This window comes from Hibiscus syriacus, unplaced genomic scaffold (genome assembly GCF_006381635.1).
Source record: "Hibiscus syriacus cultivar Baekdansim isolate YM2019G1 unplaced genomic scaffold, ASM638163v2 tig00001120_pilon, whole genome shotgun sequence".
In the NCBI taxonomy this organism is placed as follows: domain Eukaryota; kingdom Viridiplantae; phylum Streptophyta; class Magnoliopsida; order Malvales; family Malvaceae; genus Hibiscus; species Hibiscus syriacus.
In genome coordinates, this window is record NW_024061845.1 from 438,701 (window position 1) to 456,547 (window position 17,847).

At 32.7% G+C, this 17,847-nt stretch overlaps 4 protein-coding genes and 1 long non-coding RNA gene across 7 annotated transcripts in view; 2 read left to right on the plus strand and 3 right to left on the minus strand.

Annotated features, from left to right (window-relative positions):
- The window catches only part of LOC120121488, a 25,605-nt gene extending 16,096 nt beyond the window's left edge, over positions 1-9,509 (minus strand). The window contains exons 1-2 of the long non-coding RNA XR_005515994.1: positions 9,497-9,509; positions 8,015-8,020 (exon numbers count right to left, since the gene is read on the minus strand). This is a non-coding gene — a long non-coding RNA (uncharacterized LOC120121488). The remainder of the gene's footprint in view (positions 1-8,014; positions 8,021-9,496) is intronic.
- Positions 465-2,335, minus strand: LOC120121476 (calcineurin B-like protein 3). Its single transcript, XM_039140831.1, has 8 exons — positions 2,122-2,335; positions 1,862-1,944; positions 1,679-1,738; positions 1,426-1,534; positions 1,190-1,242; positions 1,033-1,113; positions 820-932; positions 465-703 (listed from the first exon to the last, which is right to left on the minus strand). Exons 1-8 carry the CDS (start codon positions 2,243-2,245, stop codon positions 646-648), a joined length of 681 nt encoding a protein of 226 aa, XP_038996762.1. The 5' UTR covers positions 2,246-2,335; the 3' UTR covers positions 465-645.
- On the plus strand, positions 2,292-17,052 carry LOC120121438 (coiled-coil domain-containing protein 22 homolog). Its single transcript, XM_039140792.1, has 9 exons — positions 2,292-2,304; positions 7,887-7,889; positions 13,792-14,110; positions 14,544-14,835; positions 14,869-14,987; positions 15,536-15,759; positions 15,947-16,093; positions 16,419-16,642; positions 16,769-17,052. The coding sequence occupies exons 3-8, from the start codon at positions 13,826-13,828 to the stop codon at positions 16,540-16,542; spliced, it is 1,191 nt and encodes a 396-aa protein (XP_038996723.1). The 5' UTR covers positions 2,292-2,304; positions 7,887-7,889; positions 13,792-13,825; the 3' UTR covers positions 16,543-16,642; positions 16,769-17,052.
- Positions 5,160-7,035, minus strand: LOC120121446 (E3 ubiquitin-protein ligase At4g11680-like). Its single transcript, XM_039140800.1, has 3 exons — positions 6,064-7,035; positions 5,473-5,854; positions 5,160-5,321 (listed from the first exon to the last, which is right to left on the minus strand). Exons 1-3 carry the CDS (start codon positions 6,561-6,563, stop codon positions 5,175-5,177), a joined length of 1,029 nt encoding a protein of 342 aa, XP_038996731.1. The 5' UTR covers positions 6,564-7,035; the 3' UTR covers positions 5,160-5,174.
- On the plus strand, positions 10,463-13,240 carry LOC120121456 (protein CWC15 homolog). Of its 3 annotated transcripts, none has more exons than XM_039140809.1 (8): positions 10,463-10,556; positions 11,097-11,267; positions 11,857-11,963; positions 12,054-12,095; positions 12,174-12,261; positions 12,541-12,628; positions 12,763-12,863; positions 12,954-13,240. In XM_039140809.1, exons 2-8 carry the CDS (start codon positions 11,137-11,139, stop codon positions 13,075-13,077), a joined length of 681 nt encoding a protein of 226 aa, XP_038996740.1. In that variant the 5' UTR covers positions 10,463-10,556; positions 11,097-11,136; the 3' UTR covers positions 13,078-13,240. The 3 variants fall into 3 exon arrangements, with proteins under 3 accessions (XP_038996740.1, XP_038996746.1, XP_038996752.1); XM_039140815.1 differs by having other exon boundaries at positions 10,466-10,556; positions 11,093-11,267; XM_039140821.1 differs by having other exon boundaries at positions 10,466-10,556; positions 11,101-11,267.
- Positions 17,053-17,847: the final 795 nt, after the last annotated feature.

Consider the following 17,847-nt stretch of genomic DNA (forward strand, 5'->3'; position numbering starts at 1 on the left):
TTTACGAGTACATGGCTAATGGATTGATAAATCAATGGATCTTTTCAACAAAAACCAAGAAACACCTCTCGGTTGGCAGATTAGAATAGCCAAGGGACTAGCCTATCTTCATCAAGATTGCAACCGAAAGATCATTCACTTAGACATCAAGCCTCAAAAATATCAACGCCAAAGTTTCGGATTTCAAGTTATCTAAACTAGTTGGAAGTGACAAAAGTCGAGCTCATATTCTTTCTCAAACATAATAAAACCCAAAAATACCCATCATAGAAACCAATTTTGATATTGAACAAAGAAGTTGGAATCTCACTAAAACTGCTACTGATTTGCTTATTTGCCTTACTCAACTTTTACATTTTCAAACAAATATTTCCATATTCCAGAATAGAAATCGAAAAATTCTTTTCAAATGGCCCCACAATTCTTTTTTACATTAAAGACCATCTGAAATCAACCAAAACCACTAAGAAGAACAACCAACAGAATATTCAATGGTTGAATATGGACGCGCACAAGAAGAAAAAAATTAACCAATGAACCAAAACATCACAGAGACCCACTCTCTTTTCCAATTTATATTTGAATCTGCCATCACAGCCTAGTATGAAATAAGGCCATATGAAAGCTTTAACCCAATTGCTGATTTCAGGTATCATCGACTTGTGAGTGGAAAACAAAGCTCGGGAATGTCGTGGTGATGTCTCTGTTCAACGAAACAAGCAAAGAACAGTTGAAGTTGAGCACACATCACTATCAGTAAGTCTTTTACGATAACAAAGCTGATAACGTTGCTTACTACAGAGTAAATTCGGAACTTACTTGAGGTATTGCAGGGTCATATTTTTCAGAAGGGATGGATGTCGCAAAACTAGACTTCGCCACTCTTCCTTATCAATCCTCCCATCATGTTTTGTATCAGCTTCCTCAAAAGTCTGACAAAAAGATCCGAAACTTAACATGTAGAAACTAGATCCAAGAAGAAGAAAAAATTACAAGAAATACAGCTTCAGTTAAATCAGATTGAGTTATTACCTTGTCAATTATACTTTCTATAACATCATCTGAAAGGTTCATGCCAGACTCAGCAAGTGTAGCCACTACCATTTGCTTAACCTATAAATGAAAAATATATATAATGAGAGAAAAATAGAAAAAACAAAAATGATCAAATCAAAATCACAGCACGTACCTCCTGTCTCTCAATGTAACCTTGCTGCTTGAGATCGTATAGTTGAAAAGAGACTGCAAAGTAAAAAAATATAACAATTAAGAGAAGACAAAGCACTTAGTTACTGGAAGAAGACATGCTTAAGTTCATAATTGTATTTCTAGTATTTAGATTCAACAAGTTAACACGATTAGTGCGGTGGCCAAATAGGCAAATCGAGGACTTGTTGCAAACAACTTAAAATATTGGGCACATACACTCAATCTTATCGTCAATAGGAGCATTTGGATGGAAGACAGAAAGAGCTCGAGCAAACTCTTCAAAACCTAGAATTCCATTGTGCTTTGTATCAAACAGGTCAAACACCTGTAGTGAAACCAGAAATACGTGGAAAGTAGCTCAAGATAATTTGTGCTAAAATACTACGAATAACTGGCATGATGAGATTGACAATAATTCTTTTATCAATAATGGGAACAAAATAGTAACTAACATTAGATAAAATATTACCCGATCAGCAAACAAGCTCTCCTTTTTGTTTGTTTTGAATAAGGCCAGTTGAAACTCCTCCTGCCAAATGGAATATAAACAAAAGTCAAATACTAAAAGGACCATCCAAGTTCAAAAACTCGACAAACATAACAAAAAGTATTGATTCACAATAAAATGTACCAAAAAACTAATTAAAGAAACCTTGTTAATCAGCCCATCGTCTATCACTGCACTGCTTATCTTCTTGAAGAGTTCATACAGTGCTTCTATTTCACTTACACTAACTGCATCAGGGTGAGCAAAACAACAAATTCCAGTAAAATTAATTACTAAAATAACGTAGGCAAAGTCCAAAGAAGATGATAAATTATGCAAAAGCACAGACACTATTGTTCTAGCAATAGAATACAAGCTTCACAGTATAACTTGAAAAGAAAAGAAAAAGAAAATTGATAACATACAAACTGTCTCCCTTGCGAGAAGTTCAGGATCCCCGAGACCTTTCGGTTGCTTGTACAAATCAATATCACAACAGTGCAATACAGAAGCAAATAAATGCTTCAATCCGTCTAAGCACTGCAACATGAAACCGAGATTTCAACCAATAACTGTATGCTTCAAACCAAAAAGTCCGAGCCCGATTTGTGAAAAGAAGTATGCTTGGCGTCCTCAACTCAAAACAGTATCTGTTGCACAAATGAAACCAAGAAATATCTGAGGAAAATTACGTATTGTTTTCTTTTCACTCATTAGATATAATCAATACAATCAGACAATGCATACAGCAAATTCAATAATCAAGAAATACAGAGCGACGAGAGAGAGAGAGAAAAAGAGTAATCGTATAATTAAATAATATCACATACGTCCAGTTTGATCACAAATCACTAAGCTTTAGTTTTCTCAAGAAATTGCAACGGTCAGAACTTGGAATGATATGCATATATATCGAACAGAAAATTCCAATCGAGAAGAGAAAAAATAACAATAAGCCCAATTCAAACCTAAAAAATACATCTTCATAAAAAAATTGAACATGGTCAGGATCCAAACTAACCAAACCTGATCAAGATCTACCGGAAGCATGGAAAATTATAAATTAAACTATTTACTTTAAGCTAACAAAGATTTCAAAATACGTTCTTCTGAATTTTCTTGGAAAACAAACAGAGGGAACAAATGAATTTATGGAACCAAAAATATGTTAATTATTACCTTTTCCTGGGGAGAGTGAATGGGTGTAGTATGGGAAACTGTGAAACCGGAAGTGAGTTAAAAAAATGGAGATGGCGATTGAGAGAGCTGGAGATTTCAATGAGTTATATCTACGCAGACATGAAAAAATATATATAATATTTTTAATTAATTAATTGAAAATAAAAATGTATATATAAATTAATTAAATAAATAATAATTAGATACTTACTAAAATTTGATAATACGTGGAATCTGATGCTGATACTTGGATAGGGAAATTGCTTTTCTTTTGTCAAGAGCAGCTTCGTCACTCGTCGGGACAGGGAAACCCAACACGGCGCCGTATTGTATTATTGATTCACCGATGAATTCTTCTTTATTGGTATCATGGTAATTTGAAATTTAATTAGTTAGATTCAATTTTAATTATTTTAATATCAAATATTATTATTTATATTAACAAAAGATGTAAAATCAGTCAAATTTATGTTATATTTATTAATGAAATAATTTTAATCTTAATTAATTTTAAATTTTAAAATATAAATAAAAGTAAATGAAGAATATATTAAATGTTTAAATAAAAATAAATAAATTTAAAATAATTAACTGAAGATAAATTTATAAGTTTAATTAATTAATTTTTAAATATATTTTATTTATTTTTAGAGATTTTCTTAGAAAAATATTTAAAGTGTTATTTTACTTCTAAAACAAATTCATATGTGTAATTTTACTCATATTTTTAATTGCATTAATCTCTCTTTAACTCATTTAATTTTTTAATTATTGATTAATGTTGGTGTGATAATTAATAGTAGTGACATAATATCCATGATATTGATATGATGATTTATTATATTGACGCGATAATTTATGTGTGAATGATGATGTGAAAGAATACTAACGTTATTATTATTATGTTGATGTGAGATTCAATAATATTGACATAACAACCTATGATGTTGACATTTAATAGTATTGACATAACGATCTATAATGTTGACATGATATTTTATGCACGTGTAAATAATGACATGATGAAGAATTGACGTTAATCAATATGATATTAATATGACAACCAATAGTTTTAACATAACGATTCATGGTACTGACATAACGATATATGATGTTGATGTGATAATATACATGTAAATGATGATGTGACAATTAAATAATAATTTGTCACTGTACATACGAAGCTCAAATAATATAACATATAATAATTTATATGATTACTAGGGATGTAAATGAACAGAGGCGTTTAGTGAACTATTCGTATAACGTTCGTTTATGTTCATTTGTTAAGCTAAATAAACTAGTACGAATAAAATTTTTATGTTCATTTAACAAACGAACGAACACGGACAAATGTATATTCGATTCGTTTATGTTCATGACCAAACTCATTTACCTTTTTTTACATTTTAAATATTAGTAAATGTATGAATTAAATTGAACCCATGGTGAAATTTGGAGGTGAATTTTGGAGTTTAACTTATAAAACTTAAGGAGTTTAAACACTAGTGCCGTAGTTTTATCATTTTTAGCTTACAAATGAAAATGTTCACGAACGGTTAAACGAACGTTAAACGAACATAACATGTTCGCAAACCTTAAATGAATATATTCATGAACACTAAATGAATAAACACAAATACCTTACAAAAATAAACAAACACAAACACGATATTAAAAATTTAAACGAACACGACCATATATGAACACATTCAAAAATAAATAAACAAATATTAACATACTCATATTTGTTAAAGTTTAATTCATTTACGTCCCCTAATGATTACAACAAACTATATGATGATTATTGTTATTATTATTTAGTGAGGTTTAGTTTTACTGTTGTTATAATTTAATGTGTTTTATTATTAGAATAATTATCGATTGTTCAAGAAAAAAAAAATACCATATGCATGAAATTCAATTTCTACCCTTTCAGATACATAAAATTGCTGACATCAAATCGCTAATGTAATTAAATAGAGGTAATATGTTTCAATGTTCTCATACGGAGTATACATCAGTAAGTTTTTGGTTACTGGTGAGGAACACTGTACAAATAACTCACTCTTTGGTAAATATTGCCAAAAATAACTTATTTTGCTGTGATCTCTTATGTTGTTTCGACTCTTCATTTTTCTTAAAATGTTCCCATCCGACGTATGTCTAAATATGGTAGGAGGATATCGAGAAAGCTCTTAAAAAATTAAACATTACTATGTTGGACACATACTTGTATTTGACACTCGTACCAAAACCCGAGTAATATAATATTGTTTATCTTTCTTACTTTCTTTTTCTATATGTAGAGCTCGTGTTTGCAAAGAGGACAGCAAGATATAATTCGGAGCCATTGATCCACACACTTGAGGTGAAATATGTGGGAACATGGCAACTGCCTCACTTCTTCTTTGTCTTTATAATTGGCTAGGCAAATGCAACATTCCTTTTCAAATTCAACCACAATAAACAAAGAAAAAGACCCATTAGCCTGCAAGATTAACCTAATTTTCTTTTAAACCATTCCTTGTGATGAAAGAAAAACTAGAACTGAGCATGGATTATGGTATATATATATATATATATATATGACTTACCGGATCTTCGTTTGCCCGGCTTGTGTTGCAGTCCGGATCATGATCGAGCTCTAAGTTGGTGTTAATTTCTTTATATCTCCAACTAGGCAGCCTGGAGATCTGATCATCAGATGCTCCTCTGTCGATGGAACCCATGTTCATGTTGTAACCTAGGAGGCTGCTGGTAAGTGGCACACAACAACATAGGAGAAGGAACAACAGGAATGGGAAAGAGTAGCTCAGAGCATTCCAAGTTAACAATGAGATACAAAGTACGTGGAGATTCGGAGCTCGATGAAAAGATCGAAATCGAGAATCGAACACCCAAACATTTCCCATTACAAACCATATTGCAAAGAACAGCTCTAGTGAAGTCCGGAATTTGTTCATCAAATGTGAGCTCCTGAGTATACTATAATCTCCATTAATAGACAAACAAACAAGTTTAAAGCTTTCCCTAATGCTTGATTTGTCTCAAATTTTCTATTGATCAACTCATTATCTTGGCAGAAAACTCCATTTAAACGCTAATATGATATTTTCCAAAATTAGACCTTACACTCTGTTATGCAACCATAACAAGAAGATTGAATCAAGTGATAAGAAGCTTACCTTGATTCTTCATTTGTTCTTTGTAGTTCGATGTCGGAAAGGCCAAAACGATCTGCTTGAGATAGGTGAAGACGATGATAACTCCCATAAAGAAGTAACAAACTAAGGAGACAACCAATATCATATCCAACAATCCATATTCTCATAGGCCAAATAGGCCTCTCCTCCTTTGAAATAGCCAAAGTGAATGAAATGATGCTTATTTGAATAACCAAAGCCAAGAACTCCAGCATCATCCAAGTACTAGAATTAAAAGGGTTGGACCCAAGATCAGACCTTGGTCCATTTTGATAATGAAAAACTCTTCTCAAGAAGTTAAACCACCTCGCTCTAGATATCCTCATCGCCGTTCTTAACAAGATCGAAGAAGACGGGGCACGATGAAGCCTGTTCCGCCCTAAAGCAATCCTATGTTCTTCCCCAAGAGGATTTGATGAAAATGGAACTGGTGTGCTTGAATTACACGTTGAATTTGGTTGAAAAGAGTATCTGGTATTCATGGTTCCAAATTTCTAACTCTCAAACCAAATTTATATGGTACCAACAATTAGGTGTAATCCTTTAGAGCAAATCATATGAAACTGATGATCATCAGTATATGATATTGAGCTAGTTCATAAAACAAATACCAGGTAGGCTTGCATATCTGCAGTCACAAGCCAAACTCTTAACCCACCAAATCAAGACTAATAAAAAAACCCCATCTCCAGATAGCAAAGCTAACCTCAAAAACTAACAAAGACCCACACTTTTACAGAGAATTCACCCCACGAAAAAGCAACAAACATAAACAAAAACTGAAAACTCAGGTGGGTATTGAAGGAGATAAATAGAAGGATACAAAGGGTAGATGGTGACCCAGGAATCAACTGAAAGAAATTTTTTTTTTGCTTTGATTCCAAGTGAAAAGAAAGAGGCGAACCAGGAGGAAAGCTAACCTTTGGCCTAACTTCCCTGAGGGTTCTCGTGTCTTCTGTAAGAAAAGCAAAGCACTGCTTCTTGAACTATAAATCTTCTTCCTTTTCCTTATAAAGGCAAAAGAGTTTTTGATTCTTGTATTTTCAACTTTGAGTTAATCTTAATTTAAAGCTTTAATTATCAATGTGGAAAACAGATTTTTGTTTTCATAATATATTCAATCATATCATATTCATGTAAAATATTTTGAATCATGGCGGGTACAGTAGTTGCGGGCAATTTTTCACCCTTTTTGGCGTGGCCACCAAATCCAAACCAAGTCGTTCCCACACAATATTATCATGTTCATGCGCAAATGAGGTTCGTATTCTCCGGTAAATCGGGTGCGTTTTTTTAAAAAATAAATAAAGAAAAAACAATTTTTAAATACAATTTCAGTTTAACTTGAGTTTGAGCATGAATGATGATTGATGAGCGGTTTGATATTTAAATTGTTAGAATTTCAATTTACAAAATTTTTTAAAATTTTAAATTTATTTATATTTTTAAATATTATTATACAAAATTCTAATGATTCATTTGGTTAGGAAACATGTTAATCAATTTAACTCATGAAAACTGCCCGGGATATCTAAATTTTGGGATTGGATGATCATGGGAATTGTATTGTCCTACAAAATCTTTCTCGTTGGAACAAGAGAATTTTCATCTTTAGATCATGCTTCCACTTAATTTGTTATCTCAAATATGCTTAAACACATACTTTACACGTTTTATTTGGGGCAAATGTACTTGGGAGGCCCTGTAATATATAAAGTGGATCAACTTGATCCCTCTATTATTAAATGGATCATTTAGACCCTACACTATAAAAAGATGTACGGAAAGCTTGAGGTTATATGTAGTTTGTTATTTTGAAGATGATCTTCGGTAATTTTTAAACCTTCGTAATACAAGACTCGTAGAAACTGTCAAATCTTCATTAACTAAGGTATTTAAACAGATTCTTTGCTCGTCGGTGCCTTCCGAACACAAGTCTCTAAATCTATTATATTGTATAGCGAAGATCTTTGACAAACCCACATGACCTATTAGAGCGAAATTCAATGACTGACGACCATGTGTATTTATTAGTTGACCTACGAATAGCTATAATGATCTTATGCTTGACACTGCCAGCTAATAATCATTATAAGTATCCCCAACCAAGATTAATCAGGCTTGAAACCCTCACAACCCCCATATCGTCTCCTTCATCCTCCATAATTAACTCTCTCTCACATAAAAACACTGACCAATGATCGTTCCTTCATCAGTCGTGTCTCTCCATCAAAACAAGAAAAGGTAATCCGTCAACAACAAACGAGACTTGTTTGTTGTCTCCAACATAATTAAAAATATATATAGAATAAAAATAAAATTTATAAAAAAAAAATAAAATCAGTACTTTTTAGTATTATATATTATTAAAATAGTAAAAAGATTTATAATGTTTTATAGTATCCTGGTCCGAACTAATATGTATCATAAACTTAGAAAATGATTAATAATATTCACATCTCGTTTTTAAATAAAATCATATCGTGAAGTTAAAATTTTATTATTAGGATTTAGTTTTATTCCTAAAATGCAATATTATCATTATATTAATTTATAACTCGGTAATTTTATAAAAGCCAAATCATAATTTTATGAGTAAAATATATTTTTATCATATATTAATTTATGATCAGCTTATAACCACTTATATTCATGACTCTACCTCCGATCATATAAAGTAATCATTTTATATCACTATTGGTTAACTTTCTATATACGACACGAATATATATTTTATAATCGTGGTTCATTCCAAATGATTGGAAATTGCAATATATTCAACAATATGTGGAGTTCAGCATCTTCAATTAACATTGTCACAAAGAAATAGATGGATTAAAAATTTTGGTCCTTTTATTTTAACGTGAATTTGACCAATTGATAACAACATGAGAATCCTATAACGGCCATGAGTTCAAGGGACGGAGAATAGTCCTTTTCAAAATCAATTTATTATTTATACAACATATTAAAAGCAATCTCCCTTAATATCTCTAACCATTGAGGGGAATTGTTTCTCATTTAAGTATATTTGTATTATGTTTATATTTTTTATACGATAAGTGAATTATCATAAATTTATAAAAAAAAATATGAAATACATTTTATATAATTTTAAAAATCTTTAATGAATTATAAAATAAATATTTGAAAGTACATTAAACTCTAAAATCCTAATTATATATATACACACACGATAACCCTAAAGTAGATATATATTTTTAATATAATACTTAATTTATGCGATTGATTCAAATCCTTAAATTTAAAGAAATTGTATTTAAATATAGAGTTGATTACACTATACGTCTCCAAATTATGATCATTGTTTTGAATTGATCTCTAAACTTTTGATCATTCTAAATTCATCCATAAAATATAACCCTCATTCTAAATTGATCCCAAACTTTTGAACGTTCCAATAACCTCCTCAAAATCACTCAAAAGCATGGGGATGAAATTATAATTTTCAAAAGCTTGAGGACCAATATAGAATGAGAATCATAAATTGAGGATGAATTTGGAAGTTTCAAAAATTTAGGGATCAATTCAAAATGAAAGTCATAGTTTGAATATGTATGATACAATTAATCTTAAATAAATAAAAAATGCCGATTAAAATAATACTCGTTTGACTAAATTTTTAACAATTTTTTTTATGTCCAATCGCTCTAATAATACATACCTTATCACAATATTTCAATGTTAGACCATTTATTAATGCAATATAAATCGAAGCAAGCAATTCTTACTCTTTGTTAAGTAAGAGATTAAATTGTGTTCTAAGTTTCTATTGGTGGATGGTTTAATTATTTCAATGATTAAGTGATATTGTTACTCTTTGTTCGGGATTCAAACTTTATCCTTTTTCATTCATATATATATATATATATATATTTTAGGATATTTCATATCTTTGAAATATTATTTTTTATTTTTATTTTAGTATTTAGTCAATCTACTTTTATATTTAGAAATTCAAATCCAATTATTAACGTTATTAATTTTTTTCTTAAATTTAAGTTTGTTACAAAGTTTATTTTTCATGTGATCTTCAAATTGTTTTGTTTTTATTTAAAATCACATCGATAAATTTGTTAAAGAATTTTAAAAACGATAAATTATTATAAGTAAAAGTAAGAGGACTAAATTTCAGAAAGAGGAAGAGTACAGGGATTTGGGGTAGATTTTAACCTAATGTAATTAATAGACAAACTATTTAAGCATAAATAAAAGTGAGAAGGCCCAAAAAACATAGTCCAATATTAAAGTAAAGAAATTCAATTGGGCTGATCTTCAAATTTTAGACCCGAGTCAAGCAAACGCGTTTAACCGACAATAACTTGCTTAACTCGGATCCGAAAACCGAATACGGTTGCATTCTTTATTTGGCTTGCCTGTGGGAAACAGATCCTCTTTTCTAGCTCTCTCGGGTTCTCTTCGTCCAATCGAATTTGTTGGAGGTTCAGACAAAGGTAAAACTCTAATTGTACTTTACTATAATTTGTTTTCTGATTTAGGGTTTAATATGATCGTTGAAACTTTTTTCCTTTATTTTTTTGTTTGTTTGCCGATGAAAATAGGATTGAAAAGTGTTAGGGCTTTTGCGCCTTTTCGTATATGATCAATTTTTTTTTAAATTGAACCTATTATTCAAGTTATTTAGCTCTTTCTTCTTTTTTTGAGTTGATAATTTTGAACTTTTTAGCTTCTTTCTCATATACCCGACATTTTTTTCTCGATTATGTTTCATTGATTGTTATAAGAATATATGTTGAATTTGGAAGATTTTGGTTATTGAGTGTGCATCAAAATATCAAATGAATTAGGGTTTTTGCACTTGTTCTTCTATGATGAAGTTTGTTTATATACCGTGCCAATTCTTCAGGTAATTTATCTCTTTCTTCTTATTCCTAGTTCTGAATTTTGAATATTTTAGCATTTCTCAGATACCAAGAAGTTACTCCCCCCCGGATTATTTTGTACTTATCGTTATGCGAATACTGTTTAGTTAGGCAGGTTCAGGTTGTTTGCTGATAACATTTGGAAGCAAACATGACTACTGCTGCTAGACCAACATGGCAACCTGCCAAAGGTGGGAACGAACAAGGTGGTACTCGCATTTTTGGCCCGTCTCAGAAGTATTCTTCTAGGGACGTTGCAGCTCATACTACTCTAAAGCCTAGGTGATTCTTTTTAAACTTCTCTGTAATGTATAATTGTTTTCATATGCATTAGGGGAAAAAATAAAATTTAGGTTATTAAAACATATTTTTGATATGTTGTTAGCTTTGCTACTGTTCTTAATTGAATGCATGATGTATGTATGTATATGGAAGGTAATGATTCTGGCTGAAATTATATCTTATTTGTTCATCATATATTTACTGTTATCCTGCTCTTGTTGTCATTTTACCTGTATGATGTTGGAGTGATGTATTTGCAAGGGTTGATTTTGGAGATTCTGTATCCAAAACCTATGTTACTCATACTTAGGTGTGAGCATGTCGGATATGAGTATGTGTCTCATTATCATAGCACATAGTCAAAAAATTTCAAGTTTCTTCATGTATCTGTAGGATTTTTGGAGGTCATATCCCCATCTACACGTGTTAGGCAGTAGCACAAATTTTACACGGGTATTTCTGGAAAAATGAAGAGTTGGAACAACATAATTCAAAATCATACTTCTAAGCATTTAGAGATGTGTTGCAGCTCTACTTGTATCATAAATTAGCTTATTTATCGGTTTGTTTTGCATGTGTGAGAATGCAGAAAGGATGGGCAGGACACCCAGGATGAGTTGCAGAAGAGAAACCTCCATGATGAACTTGAAGAGCGTGAAAGGAGGCATTTCTCATCAAAGCATAGGTCCTATAATGGTAAAGAAGAAACATTTGAGCAACTGTTCTTTGTATATTGCCATAAATTTCCTATCATTTTGTTCTTAATATGTGAATATATTTTTGTAGATGATAGAGATCATAGGAGGGGGAACTATCTTCTTTTGGAAGGTAAATTGCCAACTTGCCTATTTGTTTTCGAATTAATGTGCTCTGAAAGCACTTCACTAATTGCGTAAGTCACTGTAGGGGCAAAAAGGGAGGCTGAAGATCGAATTGTTCCACACAGTGTTGATGCTGATGATTCTGATGTGGAAGTCAACAATGACGATGAAAGGTTCTACTTGCCTGCCTCTATCTCTGTTTTTATGCTAGCACAATTCGTCTCTCTGATGATAGAATTCTTTAAGTCTTTTGGATGGTTTAGAGGGCATGGTGTAACATATGGTATATTGTTTCATGATTTCTGTCTTTCTGAAGTCAATAAAATACTAAATTGCAAAAACGAGTTTCATTCTGTGTGAAATCCGTAAAAGAATTATCCCTGTTATTGTTGGTAACTTCTGGATATTGCTGTTTCTCTACATTTTTTAAAGATCTTAATTTTTGTCTCAAGTGACGACGACGAGGAGGATGATGGAGAAGCTCTTATGGCTGAGCTTGAACGAATAAGGAAGGAGAAGGCTGAAGAGAAACTCCGTCAAGTAAACTCTATACCATGGTTTTTCACTAAATTTAGAACTATGCTGTTAGATATCCTCTTGATTTTACACCCATAGAGTGTATCATTTATAATATTTCATCAATAACAAAAGAAATGCCTAATGTTTTTGTGCAGGAAAAATTAGAGCAAGAAGAACGGCTAAAAGCCAAAGAGGCTGAGCTTCTTCTGGGAAACCCACTACTCAATAATCCAACATCTTTCGGTGTAAAAAGAAGGTACCTTGCAGAATCAAAACCTCCCCCTCTTTTGTTTTTTTAACTAAAGTCTGACATTGCAAGCGAGCTAACTTCTTTGTTTGGTTTAAGGTGGGATGATGATGTGGTTTTCAAGAACCAGGCCCGCGGTGAAACCAAGCCTCAAAAGCGCTTCATTAATGATACCATAAGGAATGACTTCCACAGGAAATTCCTGCTGAAATACATGAAGTAATAGTGAAGCAAAATTATTGTTCTTATTTCTAGCGAAGTCTGCATTTCGTCTAGCGGATTTGATGATGGCTTATCTTTTCTAGAATATGTGATGTTGCGAGTTAAACCTATATCTCCTATTGCATATGGAAATGATGTGTGTTTTCCTGAAATTTTTTAAGACTAGTAACTTCTTATTTCACTTTACTATGTTACACTTGATACGCTAAGTGAGCAATTCCTGGTCCTAGGGAATATAGGAATTAGTTATTGGTATCGATACCATGACCGGCCGGATTTTGGTTTCGGAAAAGGATTGGATAAAGTTTTAAAATTGAATGCCGAGCTTGATGATATAACCAAACGGATGTTGGTTTGGATTATGGCATCTACAAACTTTTTGAACTGAATATTTGCCAAAAGTGTAGGCTGCCATTGCGCGTAATTTATGAGACTATATATCAAGTGTATTTAGAACTTTCTAATATTAAAATTTCGGGTATCTTCCAGAAACTTAATTATCTATTAAAAAAACTTTTTACGTAGATATTTGAAGCTCCAATCTTATTTAAAGGAGTTAGACCAAATAGTTATGGTTAAATATTTGTTAAGCTTGCTTGAACGGTTTAAATGGAGGAAATTAAACGACGCCGAATGTGTTTCACCATCAAAACGACAGGGTATAATTAGTATTTTCTTCACATTATCCTTCTAAAGCAAACAACTCTACTCAAAGCTTTTTATTTTTATCTTAAATTTCCAAAAAAACAATGGAAGAGTCTCAAGAGATTCTGCTAAAATCCTTGAGCACTTTCGGCGTTTCGATCCCGGAGAACGTTTCGGAGTTTAACGACTTAACTCCGACAACGCTTATTTCCGTCTGCTGCCAATCACTTAATATCCTCGGAAACAACGAAGACGACGATCAAAACGACGTATCGTTTCCCGATTCAGTTGAAGATTATGTCTCTACGGCTGATAAGTTCAAGATCTGTTCCGACATCTCACTGGCTTTTAAGAATCTGGGTTATGTTGGTGACATGAGCTATCACAAGGTACAGTGTTTTTCTCAGTTTTTTGAAGGAAAAAAAAAATAAGGATCGTCATGTGAAATATGGAGATGAATTTAAATGGAAGTATACTGTTTTATTGGTGAATTTATAATATTTTGGATTTTACAGTGATAATTTCTTATTGCTATGGTGGATTTTGATGAAACATGTTAACTTATGGATGATTGATTTGCGAAATTGAATTTTACCCTTAAGAAAGGAAATTTTCTGTAGAATTTTTTTTTCTTTTATGGAAAGAAAAATTCGAAACAGATGAATCTGAACACTGGCTAAATGCGGGTTTGTAGCTCTATTTCGTGCACAATAGATTCAATAAAATTTTTGAGAAGTTGCCATGAATTTTCTTTGATTTTCGTTTTTATTATTATTCTGAAGTTATGCTTAGAACAAATTATATGTGTGTTGCTTACGGCAGTTCTTATATCCATCAGAAGAGGACTCATATAAGCTGGTAAGGTTTTTGGTGGAGAAGCTTTCCGGTTCATCTGAAGCTGTAAAATTTTCTGGGAAAATAAATGTCGGTCTGAGACAGGAATTGGAGGAGGATAACTTAGAGCAAGATCTGGAGTCTTTTACTCAGAATCTGGATAAGGAAGAGGTTGATCAAAATCTTCAAAAAGTTGAAGCTATCTTGCAAGATCTAAGAGTAGATGAATTGTCAGAATCATCCGAGATCAAGACTGGTGATGTGGCCATCATCCATGACCCCCTTAGGGGGTGTGATATACCACAGAATGAGCTATTTAGTGATTCAAATGCTGAAGTTGTGGAATCAAACGATGCATCTGGAAATAAAGAAATTGCAGATCACAAAGATGATGAACATGTTTCAACTTCTCCCAAAGAGATGAACTCCAAGGTGCATTTATTTGACCAAACTAAATTTCGAGTAAAAACTAAATATTGGCTTTCAATGAGGTTCTGCCTTTTTCTAGTTTATAACAGCAGTGTTATAGTGTACAAGGAAAATTAAGTGGCCTTAAATTTAGATATGGGGATTGACAACAAGTGATGTGAGGAATACACCTTTGCTCAAGCTACTTGGATTCCACACAAAAGAAGTTGAATTCGACTATTTTATTGTCATGCTGAGCACAAGTTTGAGTAGTTTAAGCTATTGAGCAAGCTTAATTTAGGTATCTTAATGCTCAACTTAGTATATCGTGTGATTAATGGAGTTTTTTTTTATTTCTACTTAGTATTGAAAGATATCAATTCGAGCACAAATAATCAAGTTTTAGCATGTGAATGGAGCTCATTTTTCTACCATGTAAATGAGCTTAATCAAGTAAGCTCGAGTAGTTTGATTACAGAACCCGAGCTGAGCTTCAAGATTCTTAAACAGGATTCAGAACAATAAAATGTCCATTCTTCTATGAGTGTATCTGATCTCCGTTGTTTTACCAGATTCAGTATGAAGCAGAAAACTTGCTATCTCAAGAAAAAGTGCTGAAGGAGGAACTGAAAGCAAATACTTCGCAACTGCAACATCTTGAGGAAGAGCTTGGATCGTGGAAGGTGGCAGCAGATATGGCATTTGATGAAAGTCACCCTATGGATTTTTTCTTGGAGCAACTTAAGAAGCAGATCGATGCCAAAAAGCATAATATTCTGGAATTGGAGTCACAGTGGTATTATAAATGTTCATAATAATCTTTCCATGCTTTCCACAGACATCATTTAGTTTGAGCATGAAAAAATTGCACTAGTTATTACTATGAAAGATTGCCTATGTGTAATCGAATTAGAGCCCAGTGTTTCGGTAGCATACTAGCATCAGTATCAATTTTAACTTTGCTTCATTTTTTTCCTTTGCAGGGATGCTTTCCGAAAACCTATTGAAGAGAAAAAAAGAAACCTCGAGGAATGTTTATATGCAAACAATCCGGAGGCTCTAGAGAAACTCCAAAAGTTAAGAGAAATCGAGCTAGAAATGCAGTTCACCTCATCTGAAATTAGAAAAAGGTATGTTATCAGAACTAATGTCTAGTATCTTTTGCACATTGTTGTTATTAAAATAAAATAATATATATCGCAAAGGATTTTGTCTTTAGTTTTGTCTGGAAGATGAAATGGTATAATCCATGCCATTTCCTGTTGTAGAGTCTACCTATGTTCCTCAGGTTCAGGTGTGACTGTTTTGACTGTACCTGTGTCATGCATATATATGACACTTACACTAAAGCGCAAGCAACATAGTTTTGTAGCAAAAATATTTATACACTTGGCTGTGCACATTCCCTAAATTATTTCTCCTTGATGTAGACATTGTTTCTTGGTAACTTTATAGGGAGGAGGAATGCTTGAAACTTGCCGCTGATCTCAAGAAGCAGCCCAAGGTGGCATCTCGCAGGTCCTATATTGAGAGAATAAAGGAGATCACGAAAAATAGTGGCAAACTCGACTTGACATAGATCGCATCTTAAGAGAAACTAGGGCGCTCCAGTTAGAAAGCAATTCCATTCAGGAGAGCCTTCATCGCACCTATGCTGTCTTGGATGAAATTGTATTCCGGTCTGTACTGACTGCTACTTCAGCTCTCTTTGAGCCCTCATTTCCGACTTTGCAGCTTTACTATAGGCGATGCATTAAATGGAGCTGAATTGAACTTTTTCCTTACAAAGAATTGTGTATGTGCAGGGAAGCAAAGAAAGATGCAGACCGGCGACAGGTTTATAAGCTGCTCACCAGTATCCATGACAGCTTTGAGCAAATCTCTGAGAAAATTCTCGCAACCGATAGAATCCGAAGAGAAACAGCTGATCTTGAAAAAAAACTCGCTGCCATGTCTTCCCAAAGCTTAAATGCAGATCATCTACAAGCCGACCTTGATGCCATTGCAAAAGAAAACAAATACCTGGAGCAACAACTGCGAGACAATTGAAGCTATGGTGTCACTGGAATCTGTTATTTCGACTTAAGGTGATTTTGTTATTAGTTTAATCATATTCGAGTTCAGAACTTTGAATTTAGACACAGGTTTGTATTCACCATATTGTTTGTGAAACAATAATAACTGTGACCCTGACTGCTGTCACCGTTCAGGAGTCTTTTGTTTCCAACATCCCATTCATATAATTTTTTTGGTAAATTTAACTCGTTTTTATGAGTGATGCTAGAACGAACTTGATAGTATAAATTTGCATATTCATTAAAGTTAAGCTCTAGTTCACGACCGTAAAATCTACTGATTCCGGCAATGGCTTATCTCAAACTAATCTAGAGCTTTAAAGTGAAAATTGTTCACAAAGTCCAGCTTCATACGCCTCAAAGTCGACTCGACTCAGCTACACCTTGATGTCATACAAGAACAAAAACACCAAGTTCAGGAAGAAACTTGAATAAAAGCAAGGTAGCTTGTGGTTTCAATTAAACGGAAATATAACCTCATATACCAATTACAGGCTTTATATCATATCAATTCCTCGCAATTCAATTCAAAATTTAATACAGTGAGACATTATCAAGAGAAAGAAAAAGGAAAATTTGGCAAAATGCACCTAATCTAGTTGACCTCTTCAAATTCCTATTAGAGTTCTCTTATGAGCATAATAAGAGTTCCAATTGAACAAAAAACAAAAGGTTTGCTACCCAGAACAACAAGACTAAAAGAGATGGCAGGGACAAAAAGACAAGTCAGCAACAAACATTTTCCCCACCACACATTAACTCTAATATACGTCTGAGATGCCTTTTATATATACATTCCACGAGTAGGC

Bases quoted from the DNA above. Each gene is read 5' to 3' on its own strand.
- LOC120121438 (XM_039140792.1), top strand. From the start codon at position 13,826: ATGGAAGAGTCTCAAGAGATTCTGCTAAAATCCTTGAGCACTTTCGGC. The intron at 14,836-14,868 runs CCCTTAGGGGGT...CACAGAATGAGC, and splicing joins TGTGGCCATCATCCATGACC to TATTTAGTGATTCAAATGCT. The intron at 15,760-15,946 runs GTATTATAAATG...TTTCCTTTGCAG, and splicing joins CTGGAATTGGAGTCACAGTG to GGATGCTTTCCGAAAACCTA.
- LOC120121476 (XM_039140831.1), bottom strand. From the start codon at position 2,245: ATGTTGCAGTGCTTAGACGGATTGAAGCATTTATTTGCTTCTGTATTG. The intron at 1,114-1,189 runs GTACGTGCTGTG...TTTCATTTATAG, and splicing joins GTTACATTGAGAGACAGGAG to GTTAAGCAAATGGTAGTGGC. The intron at 704-819 runs GTAAGTTCCGAA...TTCGTTGAACAG, and splicing joins ATGACCCTGCAATACCTCAA to AGACATCACCACGACATTCC.
- LOC120121446 (XM_039140800.1), bottom strand. From the start codon at position 6,563: ATGAATACCAGATACTCTTTTCAACCAAATTCAACGTGTAATTCAAGC. The intron at 5,855-6,063 runs GTAAGCTTCTTA...TAGTATACTCAG, and splicing joins AGAACAAATGAAGAATCAAG to GAGCTCACATTTGATGAACA. The intron at 5,322-5,472 runs GTAAGTCATATA...GAATTTGAAAAG, and splicing joins GCCGGGCAAACGAAGATCCG to GAATGTTGCATTTGCCTAGC.
- LOC120121456 (XM_039140809.1), top strand. From the start codon at position 11,137: ATGACTACTGCTGCTAGACCAACATGGCAACCTGCCAAAGGTGGGAAC. The intron at 12,096-12,173 runs GTAAATTGCCAA...AAGTCACTGTAG, and splicing joins GAACTATCTTCTTTTGGAAG to GGGCAAAAAGGGAGGCTGAA. The intron at 12,629-12,762 runs GTAAACTCTATA...GTTTTTGTGCAG, and splicing joins CTGAAGAGAAACTCCGTCAA to GAAAAATTAGAGCAAGAAGA.